Source organism: Pipistrellus kuhlii, unplaced genomic scaffold (genome assembly GCF_014108245.1).
Source record: "Pipistrellus kuhlii isolate mPipKuh1 unplaced genomic scaffold, mPipKuh1.p scaffold_m20_p_1, whole genome shotgun sequence".
In the NCBI taxonomy this organism is placed as follows: Eukaryota; Metazoa; Chordata; class Mammalia; order Chiroptera; family Vespertilionidae; genus Pipistrellus; species Pipistrellus kuhlii.
In genome coordinates this window covers 13447445-13468764 of record NW_023425404.1, presented here as the reverse complement: position 1 = coordinate 13468764, position 21320 = coordinate 13447445, and the positions used below count along the sequence as shown (strand labels likewise).

Here is a 21320-nt window from a genome sequence, read left to right as displayed (position 1 = left end):
GGGAATGGCATAATCTACTTTATACTTTAAAAAGAAATAAAATAGACCATAAGAGGAGAATATACTACTAGAGGTAAGAAGAGAGGTAGAAAAACCAATAAAGAAGAAGCAACGATCCAAGAAGGAGCTGGTGTGGCCAGGAGATGAAGAAAGGGAGAGATCTGGGGTGTATTTTGGAGGGGAGCTGATCTGAATAGGTGGGTGGTGATAGACAACAAAAAGCCAAGGATGGATCTTCAAAAGTGTTGAAAAAAGTAATGTGTGATTTTTTGAAAGTAAAACTCATTTATAAACTCATGTTTCAAGTAGAATTTGTTATGAGGGGACAAGGTCCATATAATATCACATACAGTTCAAATTACTTTGGAGACTAATTTTACCTATGGGCTAAATAGTGTCTCCCCCAAAATGCTTAGGCTAGAAACCTAACCCCAATGGGATGGTACTGGAGATGGGGATTTTGGAAGGTGACTAGGGTTGGGTGGGTCCTGAGGACGGGGCCCTCATGGTGGGGATCCCGTGCCTTTATAAGAAGAGACACCAGAGAGCTTGTTTCTCTCTCTCCACCCACACGAACCCAGGAAAGGCCCTGTGAGGACACAAGAAAACCAACCGAAGGAGAGAGTTCTCACAGACACCAACCCTGCTGACACCTTTATCTGGGACCTCCAGTCACCAGAACTGTGAGAAATAAAGTCCTGTTGTTTAAGCCACCCTGTCTACTTTGGCATGGAAGCCTGAACTAAGATACTGCCCATTAAATACTAATTTCTCTTGAAAAGTCATCAGGCAATTATGATTCATTTGACAACTGGCCTAAAGGTGAAAATGAGCAGCCATCAGCAGGACCATGACAAAGATCCCAGACTAAGACTGGGATCCATCACGTGTGGTTCCAATGTCCTGACGTACCTGAACGGTGCCCACCTCAAGCACATTCACATTTCAGCTTCCCATCTTGCTGTGTTACTTGAGACAAATTACTCACCCTTTCTGAGCCTCAGTTTTCTACTCCGCAAAATGAGAGCAATAACATGTACCTCATGGACTTGTAACATTACACATTACACGAGATGATACATGTAAATTGCCTGGTGCCTAGTGGATGTTCCACAACTTATTTGCCTCTTTCCTCTCCTAGATGCGAAATAATTTTATCTCTGAGAAGGCAGGAAAAGAAGTGGCAGATGACTAGAGAATCCCATCCATGCGCGGGCACATACTCAGTCCCTGTGCAACTTGGTATGTCTTCTAGAGGACGCCCACCCACCTCCTTTGTTGTGAGGCATGAATGACATAAACGTGGTGCTCTCAGCTCAGTGTCTGGAGGGGAGCTAACCTGGGTGGGTGGTGAAAGAAAACAAAGGAATGTCGGCAACAAATGACATCATCGTTTCTTAGGACATGGAACTCTTCAATCCTGAACATTCTAGGTGACTAAGTCAAAAATGTAAGAGAAATAAGAGGCGCACAGAAAGGCAGGTGGCGGGGGCATTTCTGATCCTGGGGAAACAGGATAATAAATACCACACTTGGCTAGATTCTGCCCCATAGCTTCCTCTCTCTGGGTTTCAAGCATCCATCTCACTTCCCAATTAAACCAGAAGTTCTCCTAAGGCAGAGCCCCTTGTGATGCCTTTTTGGAGGCCCAGTTTCACCAACCACCACAAGTGGGCACCTGCACTGTCCATTCTCAATAAACGCACAGGTGCAGCCTGGGTAGAAGGATTGGTGTCCCATATCGAAAATTTAGCAAAGGACATGCCAGGGCCAGGTCAGGCTCTGATATTTACGCCTGATGCCAGTGAGACCCCCAAAGGCAGTTAGCACCACAGTATCGCACAGTCGCAGATGGGCCCTGACTCAGATCAGCCATCTGTGGCCACAGACATGCTCTGTTGGTCCAAATGGCACAGAGATGGGATATCAGCATTCACAGTGTGCAGGCATGGTGCCAAATGCTCACCCCACCCCACTGAAGACTCGCAGCAACCCCATGAGGTCCAGTGATTATGCTCGCGGCTTTACGGATGAGACAATGAAAAGGCAGAGATGTGGTGGCACTTGAGGCACAAGGTCACATGTCAGTAAGTAACTGACCAGCGTGACAGTTACGAGACCCACCTTGGCCTGCCCAATTCCAATGCCATTCTCTCAGCCAGTGGGTGTGGATGATCCACAGGACAAGGAAATTAACTCCAAGTCTACTCTCAAGGCCAAAGCAACCCCTCGGTTCTTCACTTTGTAATCTATAAGCTACTTGCTTAAAAAATGATGTAATAATGTACGTAACAAACACCTGTTGTTAGTTTCCAAACTTGCTCTTCAGGAAGCAAGGAGTAGCTCACTTTCCCAGACAGAGTCCATGTCTGAATTTTCCTTCTGTCTCCTGTAAAAAGCCTGATTTCCCTGCACGGAGGTTGGGTAAGTAGTGGGCAGTGTCAGCTTTATTTATGGCTTTTCGAGCTTGTGTCAAAGGTAATTTTCAGTCTTTCTTGTTGTCGCGGGGCCATGCAGCAGAGGACAGAGAAGTCAGAAGAACACATCTGTTATATCTCTCCTATCAATGTGGCAATGACATCATAGGCTTCTTTTAGATAATTTGCCCATTATCAGACTAATTTTCAGATTATCTAATCAGCTGACATCACCCTTCATCAACTCTCCTCCTTCAGTTCTACAGTGTACCACTTGCTCCAAAGGTGCCTGACAATGCGGCCTCTCCTTCTCCTGACAATAGATAGGGAAAGCTTATGTGCCTATGTGCACACGACCATTGTAGGGAAGACTGAGATCTCCTGAGACCTAGGACAACCTGACTTCTGCTCCATGGACTTGAAAAGAGGCTTAAAATAAATTTTATAGACCCATATTTTAAAAAAACATGTTCCTCTGAGGAGTTCCAAGTATGTTATAGAGAGCATTTTATACTCATTTATGCTATGAAATAAAAGAGATATACCATTTAAAATTAATACTATGCCAGACAGATTTCCTTATAAATTATTGGTCTTGTCCTCCAGTAATTGCTACTGTCGCTCTCCATTTCCTACAAGATGATGACCACACACAGAAGACACTTCCAACTGTGGCCTCTGCCAACATGTCTACCATCCTTCAAGCCGTCAGATCCAACTGGCACTCCCAACTGCCTGATGCGCCATGCTACTCCATACCTCCCTGCCTTGGTACGTGCAGTGACCTCCATCTCCTGAAAACTTCCTCCTCGTTCTTCATGGGCTACCATGAACGTCACCTCCTCAGAGAAGCCTCTGCAAATCCCCTAATGCAGTGGTGCTCAAGCGTTAGTGGCACCAGAATGTCCTGAAGGGCTTCTTGAAACATGGGTCCCCACCCTCAGAGTCTGTTCCAGGAGGTCTGCTGGAGCCAAGAATCTGCATTTCCAACAAGTCCCAGGAGGTGCTGCTGCCCTGAGAGCACACCTGCCCGACAAAGTGGACGTGTACCGTGTGTGCCTCATAGCCTCTGCCCCCTCACCCACACCCACGCAAGGCTGGGAGCTGCTCAAGGACAGGGAACAAGGCAGCACTGAGTGCATGGCTACTAAACCAATGGATGGATGGATGGATGGATGGACAGATGAATGGATTAGATTAGACTGAATGTATTCACATAGCTTTTCCATCCAGGTTTAGGACCTCATAAATGCTCACACCCAACCCCAATACCTTAAAAACATCATCTGTAACAGATTCCCATTGCACAGAGAAGGTAAAAAGAAACTCAAGAAGAGTTTCGACCTTGTAAGCCTGTGTCAAAGGAGTTTGGAGTTCTAACCTAGCACTCTTTCTGCTACCGTGGCCCCACTGGGGCTGTTTACTCAAGTGGCATTAAAAGAGTCATAGCAGAATGCTTCTGAGAGACACCTCTCAGAGTCCTACCCACCCAAGCACTCCCTCTCCTATACACACACACACACACACACACACACACACACACACACACAGGGATTTCATTTATGGAAAGGAGATGAAGGTGGTAAGAGAAATGGAGGGAGAAAGAAGAATCCAGCCTCCCACAGGGAGAGAAGGGCAGCAGCTCAGGTGGGGAAGACCTCATCAGAAAAGCACTGGCTCCCCAGGGGAGTGTGGGAGCTCCTAGCAGCCCTGGGGTGCCCATAGTGGAGGCAGACAGGCAAGGGCACAGAGGAAAGGGGACAAGCCTACAGGAGGATGAGAAACGTGTGCCAGAGTAGGGTGGGGAAGGATGAGAGACTAGGAGAGGAACAAAGGACAGAGAGCATCAGCTGGGAGGGGGCAGGAGGATGGGAGAAATGGCAGTCAATGCTGAGCTGGCAGCACAGGGCAGCTTGGCTGGGGGAAGGTCAATGCCAGCTCCACTCTGCCCTTTCAGCAGCAGCAGGCGCAGGGATGAGCAATGGGCTCCGCTGGAGACACAGTTGGGGGAGATGCAGCGAGGGACAGCAGGAGGACCAAAGTCAAAAGGCCTCTCTGCTGCAGGTGGTGCAAGCCAGCTGCCCGGGGCCCTAGAATCGCCTGCGTCTGTAGGGCTGTCTCTCCGAGAGGCCTGTGCTCACCAGCAGCTCGGGTCAGGCTAAAGAGGGGAAAGTCAGCATTCCCACCACACTGGCGTCCAGCGTCCAGACCGGTTCCTGAGGGACTGCAGATTAGCCTCCAGGATTAAGCTCCCCTGCCTCCCTCCCCCACTCCACAAGCCCTGCCAAGGGAGGATCACAGAGCTGAGACCTCAGGATGCTGCAGAGCTGTCACATTCGATTCACCACACAGCCCCAGTGGCATTTAGGGGCAGGACGGATGGGAGCCCACCCCCACCGCAAGCAGTGGGAGCAGCTAATGACTGGGTATTAAGGATGCTGGCAATTAGTGCTCCCGAGAAAATGGTTGGGGGCCGCTCACTGGGGGAATGCGGAGGAAACCGAGCACACATTCGGCGCAGCACGCTGATGGGGGGCCAGTGTGGTGCGGAGAATCTGGGGGAAATTGCTGTCTTTCAGATTCATCCAGGGAAATGGGGGAAGAGGAAAAGGACGGCTTCTGTGGACATGGAAGGCCTTCCTGCCCCGCCCTACCCAGTAGTCAAATTGAGGTCGATCACAAAGGGGGCGCTGAGAGGAGATGTCATTAAAAAGGTGTTTGTGAGACTTCTGGAACCTTCCTTGTGAGAGGAGCCCAGGTAGCGTTATTCCTTTCTCTGCAGTTTCAAATCCTTGGGTAGGCGGATGACCCTTTTGAAGAACCCATTCCTCACAGGCAAAAAGGGAAGGAAGAGAAAGGTTCAGAAGGGCTGGAGCTGTGTGCTCACTAACAGACCCACAGGAAGAAGAGAACAAGCGTCAGGATGAGATGTGTTAGGAAGTGTCTCCATCTGGAAGGAAGGAGGGAGGGAAGACACAGTTTCCTTGTTGAACAAAGCCATCTGGTCTCAAGGTGAGGGCATGAGGAGGCAGGAGACACTGACCCCAGATAGTGTGTGAGGAAATCCTGGGGGACAGAGAAAACCATGCAAGGGCCCATCTCCGAAGTCAACAGCCTGGAGCTAAGGAGGCTGTCTCCATCCACTGAGGGCCTGCAATATACCGGAGGGGCCCAAGGAGCCTTCCCCCGCTGTGGCCATCACTGTGCACACACACAAGAGAGACAGAAGAAAGCATTCCAGCCCCTTCATGTGAGGAAAGCACCTCCACACAAGAACAAAAGCCTGGTCTTGGAGAGGAGAGGTCAAGGAGATAAGCCAGCACTGGAGGACGGAGAAATAATGGCAACCTAATAAATACTTGAAAGAGAGCAACCAGGGCCAAGAAATGCTTTCCAGACAGCAACCCAATCAAAGTCACTCCCAGCCTCCTCCTGAGAGAAGACAATAGCTACACCTTGGCCACTCAGATGAGAGAAGGGATAAGAGGAGACACATGGAAATGCAAATATTTTCCTTTCTGAACGGCAAGGGTGACTGGACCACAGAAACCTCACCCCAGAGAGAAGGTTGGAGCTGAAGCTGCTTTCCCAGCTCTGTCCATACACCACTAGGAAAGAAAACACACAAGTCTGGAACCCTGAAAGCTAGTAAGAAGGGAAGGTTTTAGGGGCCGAACTGTGTCCCCCACAATTCATATGTTAAAGCCAATGTCTCAGGAAGTGATTATAAATATTTGGAGGCAGGGCCAGTAAAGAGGTGATTCAAGAAGAAAAGCTAAAAGAAAAAGAAAAAGAAAAAAAAGGAGGAGGAAGAGAAGGAGAGGGAGAAGGAGGAGGAGGAGAAGGAGGAGGAGGAGGAGGAGGAGGAGGAGGAGGAGGAGGAGGAGGAGGAGGAGGAGGAAGAAGAAGAAGAAGAAGAAGAAGAAGAAGAAGAAGAAGAAGAAGAAGAAGAAGAAGAAGAAGAAGAGCTCAAATAAAACTGTTAGGAGGGCCCCAATCCAATCTGACTGGTGTCTTTATGAACACAGGAAATATGGAGACCACACACAGAGACAGCAGGTGCACGTGCACAGAGGGATGGCCAGGTGCAGAGCAACAGGAAGGCAGCCATCCACAAGCCAAGGAGAGAGGCCCCGGGAAAACCCAGCCCTGCCAGCACATTGATCTGGGACTTCAGCCTTCAGAACTGTAAGAAAATAAATCTGTGTCCTGTAAGCCACCCACTCTGTTGTACTTTGTTATTGCAGCCTGAGCAAAATCACACAGAAGGCAATGTGACATGGGAAAGGTGGGGTGGGGGTTAGCTGAAGAAAGGTCTTGGCCAAGGATTATGTAAATTATTTCAAATATTTGGTGAAGGCAGCCAATAAACATCAATTGCCTGAAATGTAGAGCAATCACTCTCAAATCCTAAAGTCTGAATATTTTTAAAGGTCTGTCTGATCCCTTTAATTACACTGAATTATTCACTTTAAGACCGCCTGTCAGCCAATCTTGTGTGTGTGTGTGGGGGGGGGGGGGGGGGGATAGAAAACGCATGGCATGTCCAAAATTATTGTTTACCTAAAGATCTTAGAATGCCCACATCTTAAAGTAAGTCCTCAAGGTTCCATTATCCTATCCCAAAAGGAATGCTAAAGAGGCAAGTCAAAAGGTGAATGCTAAGCCCTTTTTGACTCCCTAAACCATTAACTGGATGTTGAGGAAAGAAAGAATAGAAATTAAAAAAACAAATCTCAGGGATCATTTGGGGTCTTCGAGCCCAACATCCCAAATACCAAGTGCACTCAGATCATGTTTGCTGATTGAGCACTCAGACAAAGCACGGAGGCTCCAGGGCAGTATGTCTAAGGAAGGAGAACTCTGTACCAAAATTGTAGACCCTATAACAGGCAAGACAATAAATCAAGAATCTTCTACATCTCTTGGTGGCCGAGGAGACATCTGGAGTATCTGTATGAACTGACATAGCCGAGGGATATGCTCAGGTCAGCAGCTGTGAAGGGATCGTCTGGAGCTGAGGAAGAGGTGCAATGGCCAGGTGAGGACATTTCCCTTCTGCCTTAACACTCACCTTCCTTCCTCGGAGAGCAGAGCTTGCTGTGCCACCCCAGCCCAGTTCACTCTCAGCCTAGGACACAGCTGACCCACAAGGGCAGCTGAGGCTGAGTTGAAAGAGCCAACCCACCACAGGACATTGAGATCAACCCACGGTCATGACCAGAAGATGCAACAGGTAATTAAAGGAATGCTCCACGGCCCTGCCCACCCACTTCATAAACTGCCCCAGCCCAAAAGCTGGGAACTCACGTCTGTGGTTCTCATTTCTGTGGTTGGGTGGGGACCGGGTCTCCTGGTCTTGAGCTTCATCCCCCTCCTCGCTGGCCAGATGAGTGTGAGCGTAGTGGTAGCTGAGTCCTGGTCGGTTCTTGTAGCGCTTGCCACAGACTAGAGAGGGAAAGAGGAAAGAAAGGAAAAACACAAATGTCAGCAACCTCTATAGCCACTGCCATCATTCTCCCAGGTAGTGACTCTCATCCACCCATTCCTGAGCCGGGGTTCCTTTAGGAAAGTTTTTGCCACCCCCAATCCCTTACTCCCTGGACAGGACCAAAACCACTATAACAAAATGGGTCCGTGTAAAGCAAAACCACAGAAGTAGAAGGTGCAAGTTGGGTGAGAGCGCCATCATTTCCTAGCTGTAAGACCCTAGGCAAGTCACTTACCCTCCCTGGGCCTGCTTCTCGGAGGGAAAATGGGATAATAGTACTTACCTCATAGGGTTGTTGGCGATGAGGTAATCTCTACGCAAGGCATTAGAACATGGTAATGGTGATGATTGTTTTAACTCTGAAGGTTGGACTGGGAGTCTATCCAGTCCAACACCCCATGGCACAGATAGAGCAAGTGAGGCCCAGCAAGGCTAAGTGATTTGCCTGGGAACACACAGCTAGTTGTGGCAGAGCCACTAGAACCCAGGACTCCTGGATCCCTGTGCATTACTTCATCCACCTTCCTGCGGTTGGCTCTGCCTGAAGCAGAAATGCTTAATCTGGATAACATTCTTGATGTATCACTCAGTGATTTCATGTTCCATTTCCATCATGGAAACCACGAAGCCAAGGCATGTTTGGTAGATGTGGGGCAACCAAGAGCTTATGCCCTTGATGCCCTGGCATCCCGGTACTCCAAATCTCTAATGTGTCCTTGCAAGCACTACTTCTCAAATGGACACTCTGAGACAAGGGCAATAAGCAACATAAATACGTCCAAGAAGAAAGAGGGGGCAGTTCTATTGGTTAAATGTTCAGTATCTGAGAAGTCTGGCTACATAACTTAAGACCAGATCACCACCCCCAACCTCACCCAACAATATCTCAGCTCTTAGAGGAATGACACTGCTGGTAGCAGAAGCCTCCAGTGTCTTCTAGTAAAAATCCTATGCCAACCCTCACATCAGGTCTCCACCTTTCCCCAGCAGAGCCAATCACCGTCCCAACCCCACCTCCCACCCCCACCCCCACCCCCAGCCCGCCGATCTGCGGGAAAATCTGAAGTTTCGAGCTTTAAGAGACTCTTTACATATGACTGTGTTATAGTAGTGAGTGTAAATATTGAGTAAGGTAAAAAGAGTACAGACTTCATCGTCAGACCTGGGTTCAAATGCTAGTTCCAGGTGCCCAAGTTGACCAGCTGTGTGACCTCCATAGCATAGAGAAGCTGTTTCCAGCCATCTTACCCAATTCCTTTATTATTTCTAGTAGTTTCTTTTCTTACTAAATTCTCTTAGTTTTTTCAGGTATTATAACCATTAGGGGGGGAAAAGCTGTCATCTCTTCTTTCTCATATTGGTACAAACTATTTTATCTTCTTAGCTTAATTAGTTTGTGAGAAGCACTAACCCGACACTTAAAAATAGCAAAAGCAAGATTTCCCTATTTTAATGCCATTGGACTTAGTGTTTCACTTATTCGAATAAAATACGTGGCTAATTTTTAGTCTTTATTACATTTAAGTAGTTTCTCTTAGTCCTGCTTTAGAGCTCTATTATTGAATTCTATTGACTGCTCCTTCAGCACCTACTCATATATGACTCTGATTTGTTGATAGTGAATTATGTTGATTTCCTAATGTTTCCTACTATTGAACCAAGAATGCACTCCATTTGGTCAGAGTGGATTAGCCATTTGACACACTGCAGCATTCTATTCACTAATATTGCATTTTACACCTACGGCTATGTTGACTTGAGGAATTTTGCTGAGAGAAATTAGACAAGACATATAATCTCTCTGTGCCTCCTTTCTGATCTGAAAATGATGACAGTACTACTTACCATGAAGGATGGTTAAAGGATTTATAGGTCATATTTGTAAACTATCTCACTTAGTACCCAGTACATAAAAGATTTCCAATAGATGGCAGTGAGGGGTGAGAGGTGTCGGCTTGGTCTGCCATGCCATTAGTACCAAACCCTCCAGGGGGACTTGGACCCTTGCCTCACACTACAGAATGTGGCCATTGGTTTAACTTTCTTAGTAAGGTGAGGGTCTGCAATTCAAGCTGGTGACCTAGTGACTATGCATTTAAGTCCTACAATTGGCTACTTACATTATCTCCCTCTCCCTGCTGTAAATATTGCAAAAAAAATTTTTTTTAATGGTACTACACATCTCAATTCCATTTGCCTCAGGAAGTGGGACCTAAGAGGTCCCTGGGGCGTACTCTGGGCTTGCTTGTGGCTTTTCCTAGTTAACATTTTAAATGTCATGAGGTCAATGAACAGCAAATTACGGGTCATTAGATATAAATCCATTTCATCACCAAGTATACTGATGGTAAGAAATAAATGTTGATTAAAATAAGAATGATAGTATCAGTATTTACATGGGGAAACCTCAGCTGCCTGCAGGTCTCCCTCTATAAACCCCTCAGCATTTAATTTCTGCCATTTTGTTATGTCAATTACCAATGTCTTCCTTAATCACAGAATTTCAGGATCTCAATACTATTTGGTCTAATTACCTATCAAATCGTTTTATTCCCATGAATACTCTAGAAGGCTGCCCTGGACCACGTCCAACAATGGGAATTCACTACCCATCCAAGCAGGCATCTCTTCTTTGGACTCCTTGAATTAGTTATATCTGTACTAGAGGGCCTCTCTTAAGGACAGTTTCACAATGATCCCATCTTGATGTCAGTAATTCCACCTCATATGTAGCCATGCATGCATTACACCTTCAAAACATATCCACTGAATAGTTGATGAATGAACACAGAAACACTTTGTAGAAAAGCCTAGAGTGGGGGAGAGGGTAAGTGTGTAGAATCTGATGCAACTATCCACACTAATCTCATACCAATAGTCCTTGAAACCTGCAAAACCAAAATGAAGCCAAAAGATTCCCATATCTCCTTCCCCAACACCACGGAGAGTAAGGACGTTTAGAGCAAAGCCTTTTGCTAGAAGATTGAGTCTCAGAGTGGTCCCCACACCAGCACCATCAGCATCACCTGGGAACTTGTAAGAAATGCAAATTCGTGGGTTCCATCCCAGAGTTTCTGACTCAGGGTCTTGGGGTGGAGCCTGGTGGTCTGGGTTTTAACCAGCCCACCAGGCGATGCATGCTAACATTTGAAAAGCACTCTGCTAGAAGGTTGGTATATTTAGGCTTGACTCTGCCTGCCCTGGATGGCAGTGGCAGGCGAGGACAGTGAGAGGCTGCCCTGAGACCTGTGGTCACTATTAGAATAAAAGATTTGGGCAGCACAAGGTCCTGGAAACCAGACCCCTTTCCCATGCCCCCTATATTTAGGCTCTCCAGATGGAGTTTCGTTTTCCCCTCACCTGCTTCTACCATCTCATTTCAAAAAACAAAAACAAAAACAAAACAAAAAAACACTATTAACCATCTAACATGGAGGGGCAGGCATGTGGCACCAGAAAAAGAAGAATTAAATGAGCCCCACTCCCCTCCTTCAAGCAGCTCAAAGTCTAGCAGAGCAAGCGTACAAGCCAGGGAAGCAGGAAGGCGGGATAAATGCACCGAGGGAATCACGCACCCTGCCACGAGGGCCAGCACCTGGGCCTGAGGGGTGGGGGTGGCTTCCAGAGGAGGTGGGATGCCCTGTGGCTGAGAGAGGAGCAGGATATCACCAAGCAGACAAAGCACAGCACCTGTTTTCAACCTGATTGCTTTTTCCAGTCAAATCTGTCAGACTGCTTTCACCTGTGCAGCGTATATAATCCAATATGGCAAAGTCTTCAGTAACCTGCGGGCACTGTGACGCGTGGGAACACCATCCTCTTCACCCAATTCTGCCCTCAGTGATCGGAAGGTTCCTACTTCATCTGTGGATGTCTCTGCACTGTCTATCCTCCACTTTCCTGAAATGTTCTGATCAATTACAAGTTTTCTGAAAACTACTCCTGCGATGGGCGACCGACACACAGACAGCACAGACTTAGCACCTGCTCAGCCATCTTCCCTCGCAAACACCGGGGACCTACTGAGGGACCCTATTTTAATTTTCTACGTGTGAGACAATGCAGCCTCAGGAGGAAAGAGGGTTTGAAGAGAGAGAATCTGGCAGAAAGGAGTCCGTTTAAACAGCAAGGAGATGCCGAGAGAGACTAACACAGCCTTCCTCCCCTGCCTCATCCACCTCCCAGCCCCACCCACCTTCTCAGCCTCTTCCCATCTCCCTGCCTCATCCGATGCCACATTTCACCTCCTCAGCCATCCCCTCCCACTCACTGGCCTTTCCATTTCTTCAATATTTTTATTTCCAGCACAGAGCACTGGCACAAGCTTTTTCCTCTGCCTAAACTGTCTCCCACCCCCAAGTTGCCTGGTTAATGCCTTCATATCCTTCAGATCTTGGTTCTTCCAATCAAAATTAGGATGCCGGTTTGTTACCTTCCCAGAACTAATCATGTACCCATGTGTGTCCCTCCCGCCGGCTGGGAGCATGGCAGCCCCTGTGTGTTTGCACACTGTCTGACATTCCCAAGGAGCAGTATGGGGCCTGATTCACGGCCAGCACTCAATATCAGTTAAAGGGACAAATAGAAACACCCATGTTTCTGAGTCGGGCAATGTGGTAAGAGAATGAGTTTGGTCTGGGACTGGCTTATATACCCAAAGCTTGGGAGAGTGTTATGGATTTTGGAGTTAGCAGGGTGGTGAAATAAGTGATGGACATGGAGAAGAGAGATAATGGGGGAAGAGATGAAAGGTGTGAACACAGGATAGATCTCAGAAAACCGTGGTTTGTAAGAGTTAGGTAGAAAAAGAAAAACTGGTGTCTCACAAGGTAGTTAAGAAAGACTCGCACAGCAGTCAGCTACACGGAGGAGTAGGCTTTCCAGAGGACAGTAGCCATACCACCAATCCTGGCTAACTACCGAGTGAGTGCCATGTCCCAGGCCTGCTCCAATGCTTCAAGTACATCCACTCACAGCAATCTCCCCCAGCCTACAGACGAGCAGACCTGTGCACACAGGCAGAGGCAGAGCCAGAACAGTGTCAGATGCCTACGGATCAAGAAAAATGGGGCTTGCGAAGAGACCATTGGGTTTAGCAAGTAGGTGAGCTTAATGCACAGGGAACCTGCAACCTTGTGGAAGGGGAGGAGAGAATAGGGAGCTCCTGGGAAGGAGGAAGCAGTGATGCGCCCAACAGACTGTCCCTTCCAGCATGGCTGTGGAAGGGAAAGAGTGAGGCTGATGGCGGATGGCCCTGTGGGACCAGGGTGGGTGAGGGGATGACCGGCTGGCAACCGCTGCTTTACGGAGTAGCTCCTTGTGCAGGATCATGGGCTCAGGGGAGAGAGAAGGGGGAGGAGAGGGGATAAGAAAGTCAGGGTTAGAAGGGATTAGAGATAATGAAGCAAGATGCCTGACCCCAAAAGGAAGCTGCTGACCCAAGTTCCAGTCCTTGGAATGACTTCATCCTGGGGACAAGAGGTTGCTAAGATTTATTATGGTTGAGCTGCATCCAGATCAGACTGCTGCATTGAGATGAGAAGAAATGCCTTGGAAATCCTGACGGACTGGCTTGGAAGAGAAGGAGAATCGCCTTCTGTATTTCATCCTCTCTCCCTGCCACGCGGACCACTTATGGGTGTGTGACCTGCGCATTCGGACAAGGTCCCCGGCTCAGAAGGACCTCACACTTGGTTTCATGCTTTCCTGTCCCCATCTTGAAATTCTTAATAATTCTTTATAAACAAAGGGGTTCTCGTTTTCATTTTGCACTAGGCCCCGCAAAATGGCAGCTGGTTCTGGAAACCTGCGGGGGCCCGGGAAGGAGAGCTGGGGCTGGTTATGTCAAACCGCCAGCCTGCTAACGTAATTGCTGCCACGATGACCCCTCGCAGGGCCCAATCAGTCCTGAGTCAGAAGTAAAATCCCCCTCCCCCGGAGGTAACCTTGGAAATCTGGCCAGAGTGGTTAGCCACGCAGCAGTGGTCCTGTCAGCACCACAGCTGCTCTGGCCCTGCTCTGGGGTCGGCCCTGCCTCAGAGGGCCAGGATCTACAGGGGTAAGTGGCCATGCTGGACCTGAACAGCCTGGATTCAGATCCCAGCTCTGCTGCGACTGGCTGGCTGTGCGATCTTGGGGGAGCTGCTAAACCTCTCTGAGCTACAGCATCCTCTCTGGGCTGATCACGACAGCACACCTACGTCACAGTGGTGAGGGCTACGTGAGAGAACTCATTTCAACAGTGCCTGGCTCACAGTGAGTTGTCAGCTATTGTTATCACCGCCGCCATCAAAGTGGATCGGCAAAGGAAATAAACCCAAAAGGGGGGGGGGGGGGGCTCTTAGTACTTTCTCCTCTGAAGTCTGGGTGATGGAGTTGCAAAGAAAAAGAGAACGGGAGAGGGATACATCCGAAATAAAGTATTAGAACCATCTGCTCTCCTTTTATCATGTCAGCAATCTCACTCTGGAATGATCTGTCATGCAGAATCAGACGGAGCCCCAAGACTGCTGAAGCATCCAGACAGGGCTGCACCCCCACGCTCCCGCCCATCTCCTTCCCCAGGGCCAACTCCTTGGCGTCACGCACCTCTGAAGCCATCGCCCCGGGGACCGGCCCACCTGCCTGCTCACCACCCAAGGCCCTCCTCTTCCCCTTGGCAAGCACGCTCCCGGGCTGCGTGCTCCTGGCATGAGGCACATGGAGAGGCATGGCTGTGACAGCGAGGAAGGTCCAGCTCGCCTTCCCCTCTCTCCTTCCCCCGGAGCGGATCCATCTGTCAGGCTGCAGAAATAGTGCTTGCCCACCTCCCCATGCGGAGCTGGATTCTCCAGGCAGGACCTCCCGCCTGGAGTTATGAATACCTTCAGTGTTGCCCCGGAATATTTACAGCATGCCACCCGCTCCAACCCGACCCCACTCACTCCCTGTCTTGGGGAGGAGAGGAGGAAGGGAAGAGGGAGGGAGGGAAGAGGAGGAGGGAGAACCAGGGGCAGTTTGTGTGAACAAAGCCTGCTGCAGCAGACAGCAGAATCCTTCCTGCGGAGGAGAAGCGGCCGCCTTCCCCACTGATAACTTAATGACTCTGGCACATTTTCATCAGCCCAACTTGGAGCACGCAGTGGGTATCTGAGCCAGTGGTTTCCGAGAGACTGAAAGCAGCGACTGAAAGCAATTACGGGATGAGCGTCCGAGAGACAAAGCCTGGGCCTCGGGAGCCACGGGGCCGCATCTCATTTCCAGCTCTACCCTGTGGCACTCAGATACAGCCCCGAGGAGGTCACTTCCCTCTCGCCGCAGCGCTTCCGTGAAGCCCACCGGCCATGCCTGTTACAGCCGGTGCCTCCAAAGCACCGCACATGCAAGCAGGTGCACATTCTGACACTGAATCTCACGACAGGTCACAAGGTGAGGATCAGCACCCCCTTTTACAGATGAGGTCATGGACGCTGAGGGAATGGAAGCAACTCGATAAATAGCAGGGCCAGCATTGAACTCAAGTCTGTGCTGCTTTTGAAGCACGTGACTAAAGATGTGCTTAGTCGTTCTCTATCTGCCAAGCTCTGTGCCTGGAGTTGATCTGTACACACAGCTCTTGCCCTCTGCTTCTGATGGAGTTTGGCCAGCAGGAGGCACCAGCAGGAGAATGGCGGGTGAGATGAGGGCAGCTGGGGATGTGTGCCCTGCCGACCCTGCCTGGCCATTGTGCGGGTACAAGGACTGCAGCCCTCCCCGGCTCTCGCTCCCTGGGAGCCATTTGTCCTTACGTTCCTCGGGACTCAGGATGGGGAAGGCACACCGCCTCCCTTGTCAGGTCCTGCATCTTGCCCATCCCTCCACAATCATCCCCCCCCCCCATCAAATGCTCTTCCTTTCAGCCTCTCTGGGTGGAACCCTATATCCTTCTGGGGCTGACACAGATAAAACGAGAGGCCATTTTGACAGGATAATCGCACCCTACCAGACTGGTTCAGAGACATCTGCATCTCCCCAAGCCTGCGAGACAATCCTCTCTGCTCAACCATTTAGGGGCTGGGGGATTGCCTACCACCAACCCCCCAAGTGGGGAGGAGCCCCAAGTGATAAAGCCCTGCCATGGCTCAGCTGGGGACAAAATCCTTGGGTGCTCAGGGTACTGTCAATCCCTATGACTTTTTACTTTTTGTAAAGATTTTTTTATTGACTACGTTTTTATTTCTTCTAGAGAGAAAGGAAGGGAGAGGGAAGAGATAGAAACATCAATTGGCCTCCTGCACACCTGCCCACAAGCCGGGCATGTGCCCTGACCAGGAATCGAACTGGGGCCTCTTGGTGCATGGGCCGATGCTCAACCACTGAGCCACACCAGCTGGGCAATGCCTATGACTTTTAAATGTCATGGCTTTTCTCAAGAGCCAATGAGGGCTCCACCAGTACAGGAGATTGGTCCGGTTCCTACAACATTTAGGCACCAAGAAGCTCCTCCTGGGCAAGTCCAGGGGAGCACCTTCCCCCACCCTTGCAAGCCCAGAGGCAGCAGCCTGGGTGGCCCTCTGCAGACCTGGAGTCTGGCCCTGGCTCTGACACCAACGCGGGTGGACAAATCCCATACTTTCTTGGTTGCCACATCGGTAAAACATGGCAGTCGGATCAGATGATCGCTACGTCTTCCATTCTCACACCTCACAGCTTTGTTTCTCTGGGTCCCCTGAGGCCTGAGTGCCTCCCAAAGCAATTATTCCCCCAACTGTGACAGAAAAACAGCTCCCAGCCACAGCAGCCATTCAGGGGCTGCCTACACCCCTCGCCCAGGTCCACAGCTGCCTTCCTGCGGCTTGTCTAGTTCTTCTTCAGAGCCACCCGATGCCTATTTTAAACTGAATTCTTCTAGATAGGAATGCATTGGCTAGAGCAGGGGTGGGGTGTAACACCCCAATTTTTCTTTTTCTTTTTCTTTAAATATATTTTATTGATTTTACCCAGAGAAGAATTGAGAGGGATAGAGAGTTAGAAACGTCGATGAGAGAGATATATTGACCAGCTGCCTCTTGCACACCCCCCACTGGGGATGTGCCCTTGACCGGAATCGAACCCGGGACCTTTCAGTCTGCAGGCAGACGCTCTATCCACTGAGCCAAACCGGTCTCGGCAACACCCCAATTTTTCAAAGCCACCGTCCTCTGACCCTGGTTCTGCAGGATCCGGAAGTCCTGTGTCTCCATCAAAGGAGGGCATTCTGCTTATTTTAGGAATTTACTATATGTGAATGTGACTCTGGCTTTAAAAAACAACAACAAACAAAAATCTGGAAAAACATAAATAAGCAACAAACCTTTCATTTCAAAATACTATATAACCTGATGCTGGATCCCAGGCAGAGAAAGGCGGAAACTCCCAAAACCAAAGCATTAGATGTGTTAGTGGGGCTTTTTCCTGCCTTGCTGGGAAGCAGTAACAGACTTCTGGAGAACTCTTGGGTCAACTTTCCTGGGCCAGCTAATAGGCCATGTGACTTAATTTTCCCAATCTCAGTTTCCTTGTCTGTAAAATGGGGGCCATAATAGTTCATGCCTCATCTAAATGTTGTAAGAATTGGGTGAGTCCATTCTCATAAGGTGCTTACCAGAGTGCCTAGCACACAACACATGTTCAATAAAGCTTCTTTTTTTTTTTTTTTTTAATCCTCACCCGAGGATATTTTTCCATTGGTTTCTAGAAAGAGTAGAAGGGAGGAAAGAAGGGGAGAGAGGAGAAAGGGAGGAGGAGGAGAGAGAGAGAGAGGGAGAGAGAGAGAAATATTGATGTGAGAGAGACACACCAATTGGCTGCCTCCCACATGAACCTGACCCCATGCCACATGAACTTAGCACTTGCCCTTGACCAGGAATCGAAGCTGAGATTCTAACCACTTAGCAAAATAGGCTAGGGCCATTAAAGCTATTTTTTTAAATATATTTTTATTGACTTCAGAGAGGAAAGGAGAGGGAGAGAGAGATAGAAAATAATGATGAATCGTTGGTCAGCTACCTCCTGCACAACCCGTTCTGAGGGTGCCCTGACCAGGAATCAAACTATGACCTCTTGGTTCATAAGTCAACACTCAACCACCAAACCACACCGGCCAGGCTCAGTAAAGCTATTTTTAATCATTTAAATTTATCAGATTGCTTCCCTGTTCCCGACAATTTCAGCAGCCAATGCATTGAACAGAACCAGGAGCACAACTTGGGGACAAAATAAGTACCCTTTCTTAACTTAGTATAAAGAAAATAAGTTCTTATTGAGCATGTGAACCAGGAAGTGAGCTGTTTTTACACGCAATCTCCTTAACCCTGCTGAAAACCTTCTAAGGTTAATCTTATTTTCCGCACTTGACAGAAAAAGAAACTGAGGTTCAGAGAGGTTTTGGGATTTGCGCAAGGTCATGGAAGTGACATAGCAAAGATTCAAACCCTGGGCTTCTGACTGGAGAACCATCTTCTGACCACCACCCCTTGTAGGGACAGTATCTTGGATTCCTATCCTAGTGAGTTCTACATTAGCATGCCTTTAGTTAGCTCAAAGGGTAGAGTATAAATTCTCTTTTAATCCTACAATTAAAAACAATGTCAATAAACGAAATTGTCAATATTTGGGGGAAGGTAAATGGAGGAAGATAAAAAGTCAGACCAGTTGCCCTAAGGCAGTGGTCGGCAAACCATGGCTCGCGAGCCACATGCGGCTCTTTGGCCCCTTCCCCTTGAGTGTGGCTCTTCCACAAAATACCATGGCCTGGGCAGGTCTATTTTGAAGAAGTGGCGTTAGCAGAAACCTGTTTGGCTCAGTGGATAAGAGCGTGGGCCTGCGGACTCAAGGGTCCCAGGTTTGATTCCGGTCAAGGGCATATACCCAGTAGGGAGTGTGCAGGAGGCAGCTGATCGATGTTTCTAACTCTCTATCCTTCTCCCTTTCTCTCTGTAAAAAAATCAATAAAACATATTTTTTTAAAAAGAAGTGGCAGTAGAAGAAGTTTAAGTTTAAAAAAGTTGGCTCTCAAAAAGAAATTTTGATCGTTGTACTGTTGATATTTGACTCTGTTGACTAATGAGTTTGCCGACCACTGCCCTAAGGTGTGGCAGCCCCAAAATATTTGGGACTGGCCAGCATGCCCTCTCTCTCAGGCTCTTTGGGCGTGTGCCTGGCATAAATGCTGCCTCAGTACAGAGCTGGCTTTATTTGTGATTCCCAAGCTCTCTAGTGTGTCTCACTGACCCTTCCCTGAGGCAGGCCGCAACCGCCTACAACAATGGTGTAAGTGCTTCATTTTCTTCAGGGAAACAAACTTCTATTAATACTAGTTAGACATTTCTGGGTTTCCTTCCAGTTTCCACAAACTCATATGACAAAATGTTGTCACTCCCCAAGGACCTGCCTGGCATCCTGGAGAAGCCCACAGACACACCAGCCAGCAACCCCTGACCACTCCCTCCCCTGGACTCTAAAAAGAACCTCTACAAATGTTAATATCTACCCTCTTCTTGGTCATCCACATCTTAATAGGAATCATTTGCCACAAAGTTCCCATCAAGTAACAGCTGGCTGAGAACAAGGTTCTAACTGGATGGGACAATAATTCAAGAGGGTGTGGGTTGCAGCCCAGAAGAGGCAAGCATCGGTTTGGTGGCCAATGGGCAAGATTGCTGAAAATGCCGGAGGATGGGGCCAGCGGGAGGGGGAAGGCAGGCAGTGGGAGCAAAGGAAAAAGGGAAATGAGGACATCAAAGAGCAACTGCAGCCTCTCCCCAGCCCTGCCGCTGGCCAGCCCTGCTGGGACACTCCTACCTGTGTCCATGACATGCTGGCATTTAAATATTTAAACAGACCCAGCTTCACTACAACAAATGCACTCAGTCTCCAGGGATCAATCCCATGCCACAGGCCACGCTCCACAAATCAAATTTCTGGGGCGCAGAGCCTTTCCCACCACCCCCCGTCCCCCACGCAAGGACCTGCAAGATAATAGCTGTGACAACTGAGTGATGAGCCCGGCTTCCCTTCAGTGACAAGGGCAGCCAGCCTGAAGGCCGCAGTTATTGGCTTTTCCACTGCAGCTTGAAGCGGAAAGCGCATGAGTCTTAGAGAATGTGGAGCCTAATGCCCTCAAAAAAATTTTTTTAATAAGACTGCAATAGTCATCTGATTCTCCCTGTGTGCTCAGGTATGGGGAAGCCGAGGGGAATTTTGAGGTTGCAGTCAAGCAGATTTTTCTGGGACTGCCTTAGGTGCGAGCCATGCCTGCCCCGTGCACAGCCCTCCCATCCTGCAGGTCCTCCGCGCCTGCGCAGGCAGAGATCCCAGGAGCCTCATTGTTAAGCCGCTGCCTGGGAAGAAAGGAGCGTACCCTGGAGGGAAGGAGTGTGGATCAGGAAGGTCAAAGACTCAGGAAAGGAAGCTGCCTCACTGACAAGTGAGGAAAGTGGTGCCCCGGCCATTGAGGGTGGAACCAGAGCCAGATCCTGATTTCTTGGCTTTTTGCCCCATAACCTTCCTCCCTCCAGCAAGCCAAGTAGAGCAAGTAGGGACCCCAGACCTTATTCTGCCGCTGTCCCCAACTGGACATGGTCACTGCACTGGGTTTCTAGAAGGGAGGTAATACTGCAGACTGAGGTCCCGGTTTCAGTCACAGACCATACCCAATCAGCAATGCATGTCTGTGGGGTACGGATGGAGGAGAAGCAGGTTCTCAACTGATGTGGAGGCCGAGTGGACAGACCCAGGCCGTGACTCAGAGAGAAGTCACGCTCCCAGCCTATTGTCATTCATCTACCTGATGCCTCGGTTTGGGGGGGTGGGAGGGTGAAGGAAGAATTTAAAAGGCTCAGAATTCTATAATCCATTCCATTCCACTGCAATTGTCATTACTACCCGACCCCAGCTTGCCAATCTGACACCAAGAAGCCACCGTCAACCGTGATCCAGGCCTCACCTCACGGGGAGAACCAAACTCCAGGCAGTAGGACACATTTCACCCGCAGTTTTGTGGTGGCCAGCTCGTAAGGGATGCCAGCTCCCGACCTGGAGAAACCAGGACCCTATCCCAGCTTCAGCATCAACTAGCTGTGTGGCCTTGGACAAATCCCTAAACCTCTCTGAGCCTCAGCTTTTCTTTCACGGAAAAAGTGAGGTCACCTGTTCCTACTTTTCAATGTTCGTGTGAGGATTTACAGAAACAATGTATGTGCAATGCTTAGCCCCGTGCTCTGCACAGGGTAAGCACCCGTTAGCAGGAGTCATCACCATGATCAAGGGAAAAACTGGGAACAAAAGACTAAGTGCTGGAGAGGATGTGGAGAAACTGGAAAACTTGCACACTGTCAGTGAGAATGCAAAACCGTGAGGATGCTGTGGGAAGCAGTACGGAGGCTCCTGAAAAAATTAAAAATAGAACTACAATT

General features: G+C 49.0%; 1 protein-coding gene across 2 annotated transcripts in view; it reads right to left on the bottom strand.

Annotated features, from left to right (window-relative positions):
• Positions 1-21320, bottom strand: part of DPF3 (double PHD fingers 3) — a 257039-nt gene that overhangs the window by 67236 nt on the left and 168483 nt on the right. For both annotated transcript variants that reach the window (XR_006741071.1, XM_036432371.2), the window contains exon 7: positions 7728-7865. Coding sequence is in view for 1 of the 2 variants with exons in the window: in XM_036432371.2 (XP_036288264.1) it covers positions 7728-7865 (138 nt within the window). In the remaining variant the exon portion in view is untranslated. The remainder of the gene's footprint in view (positions 1-7727; positions 7866-21320) is intronic.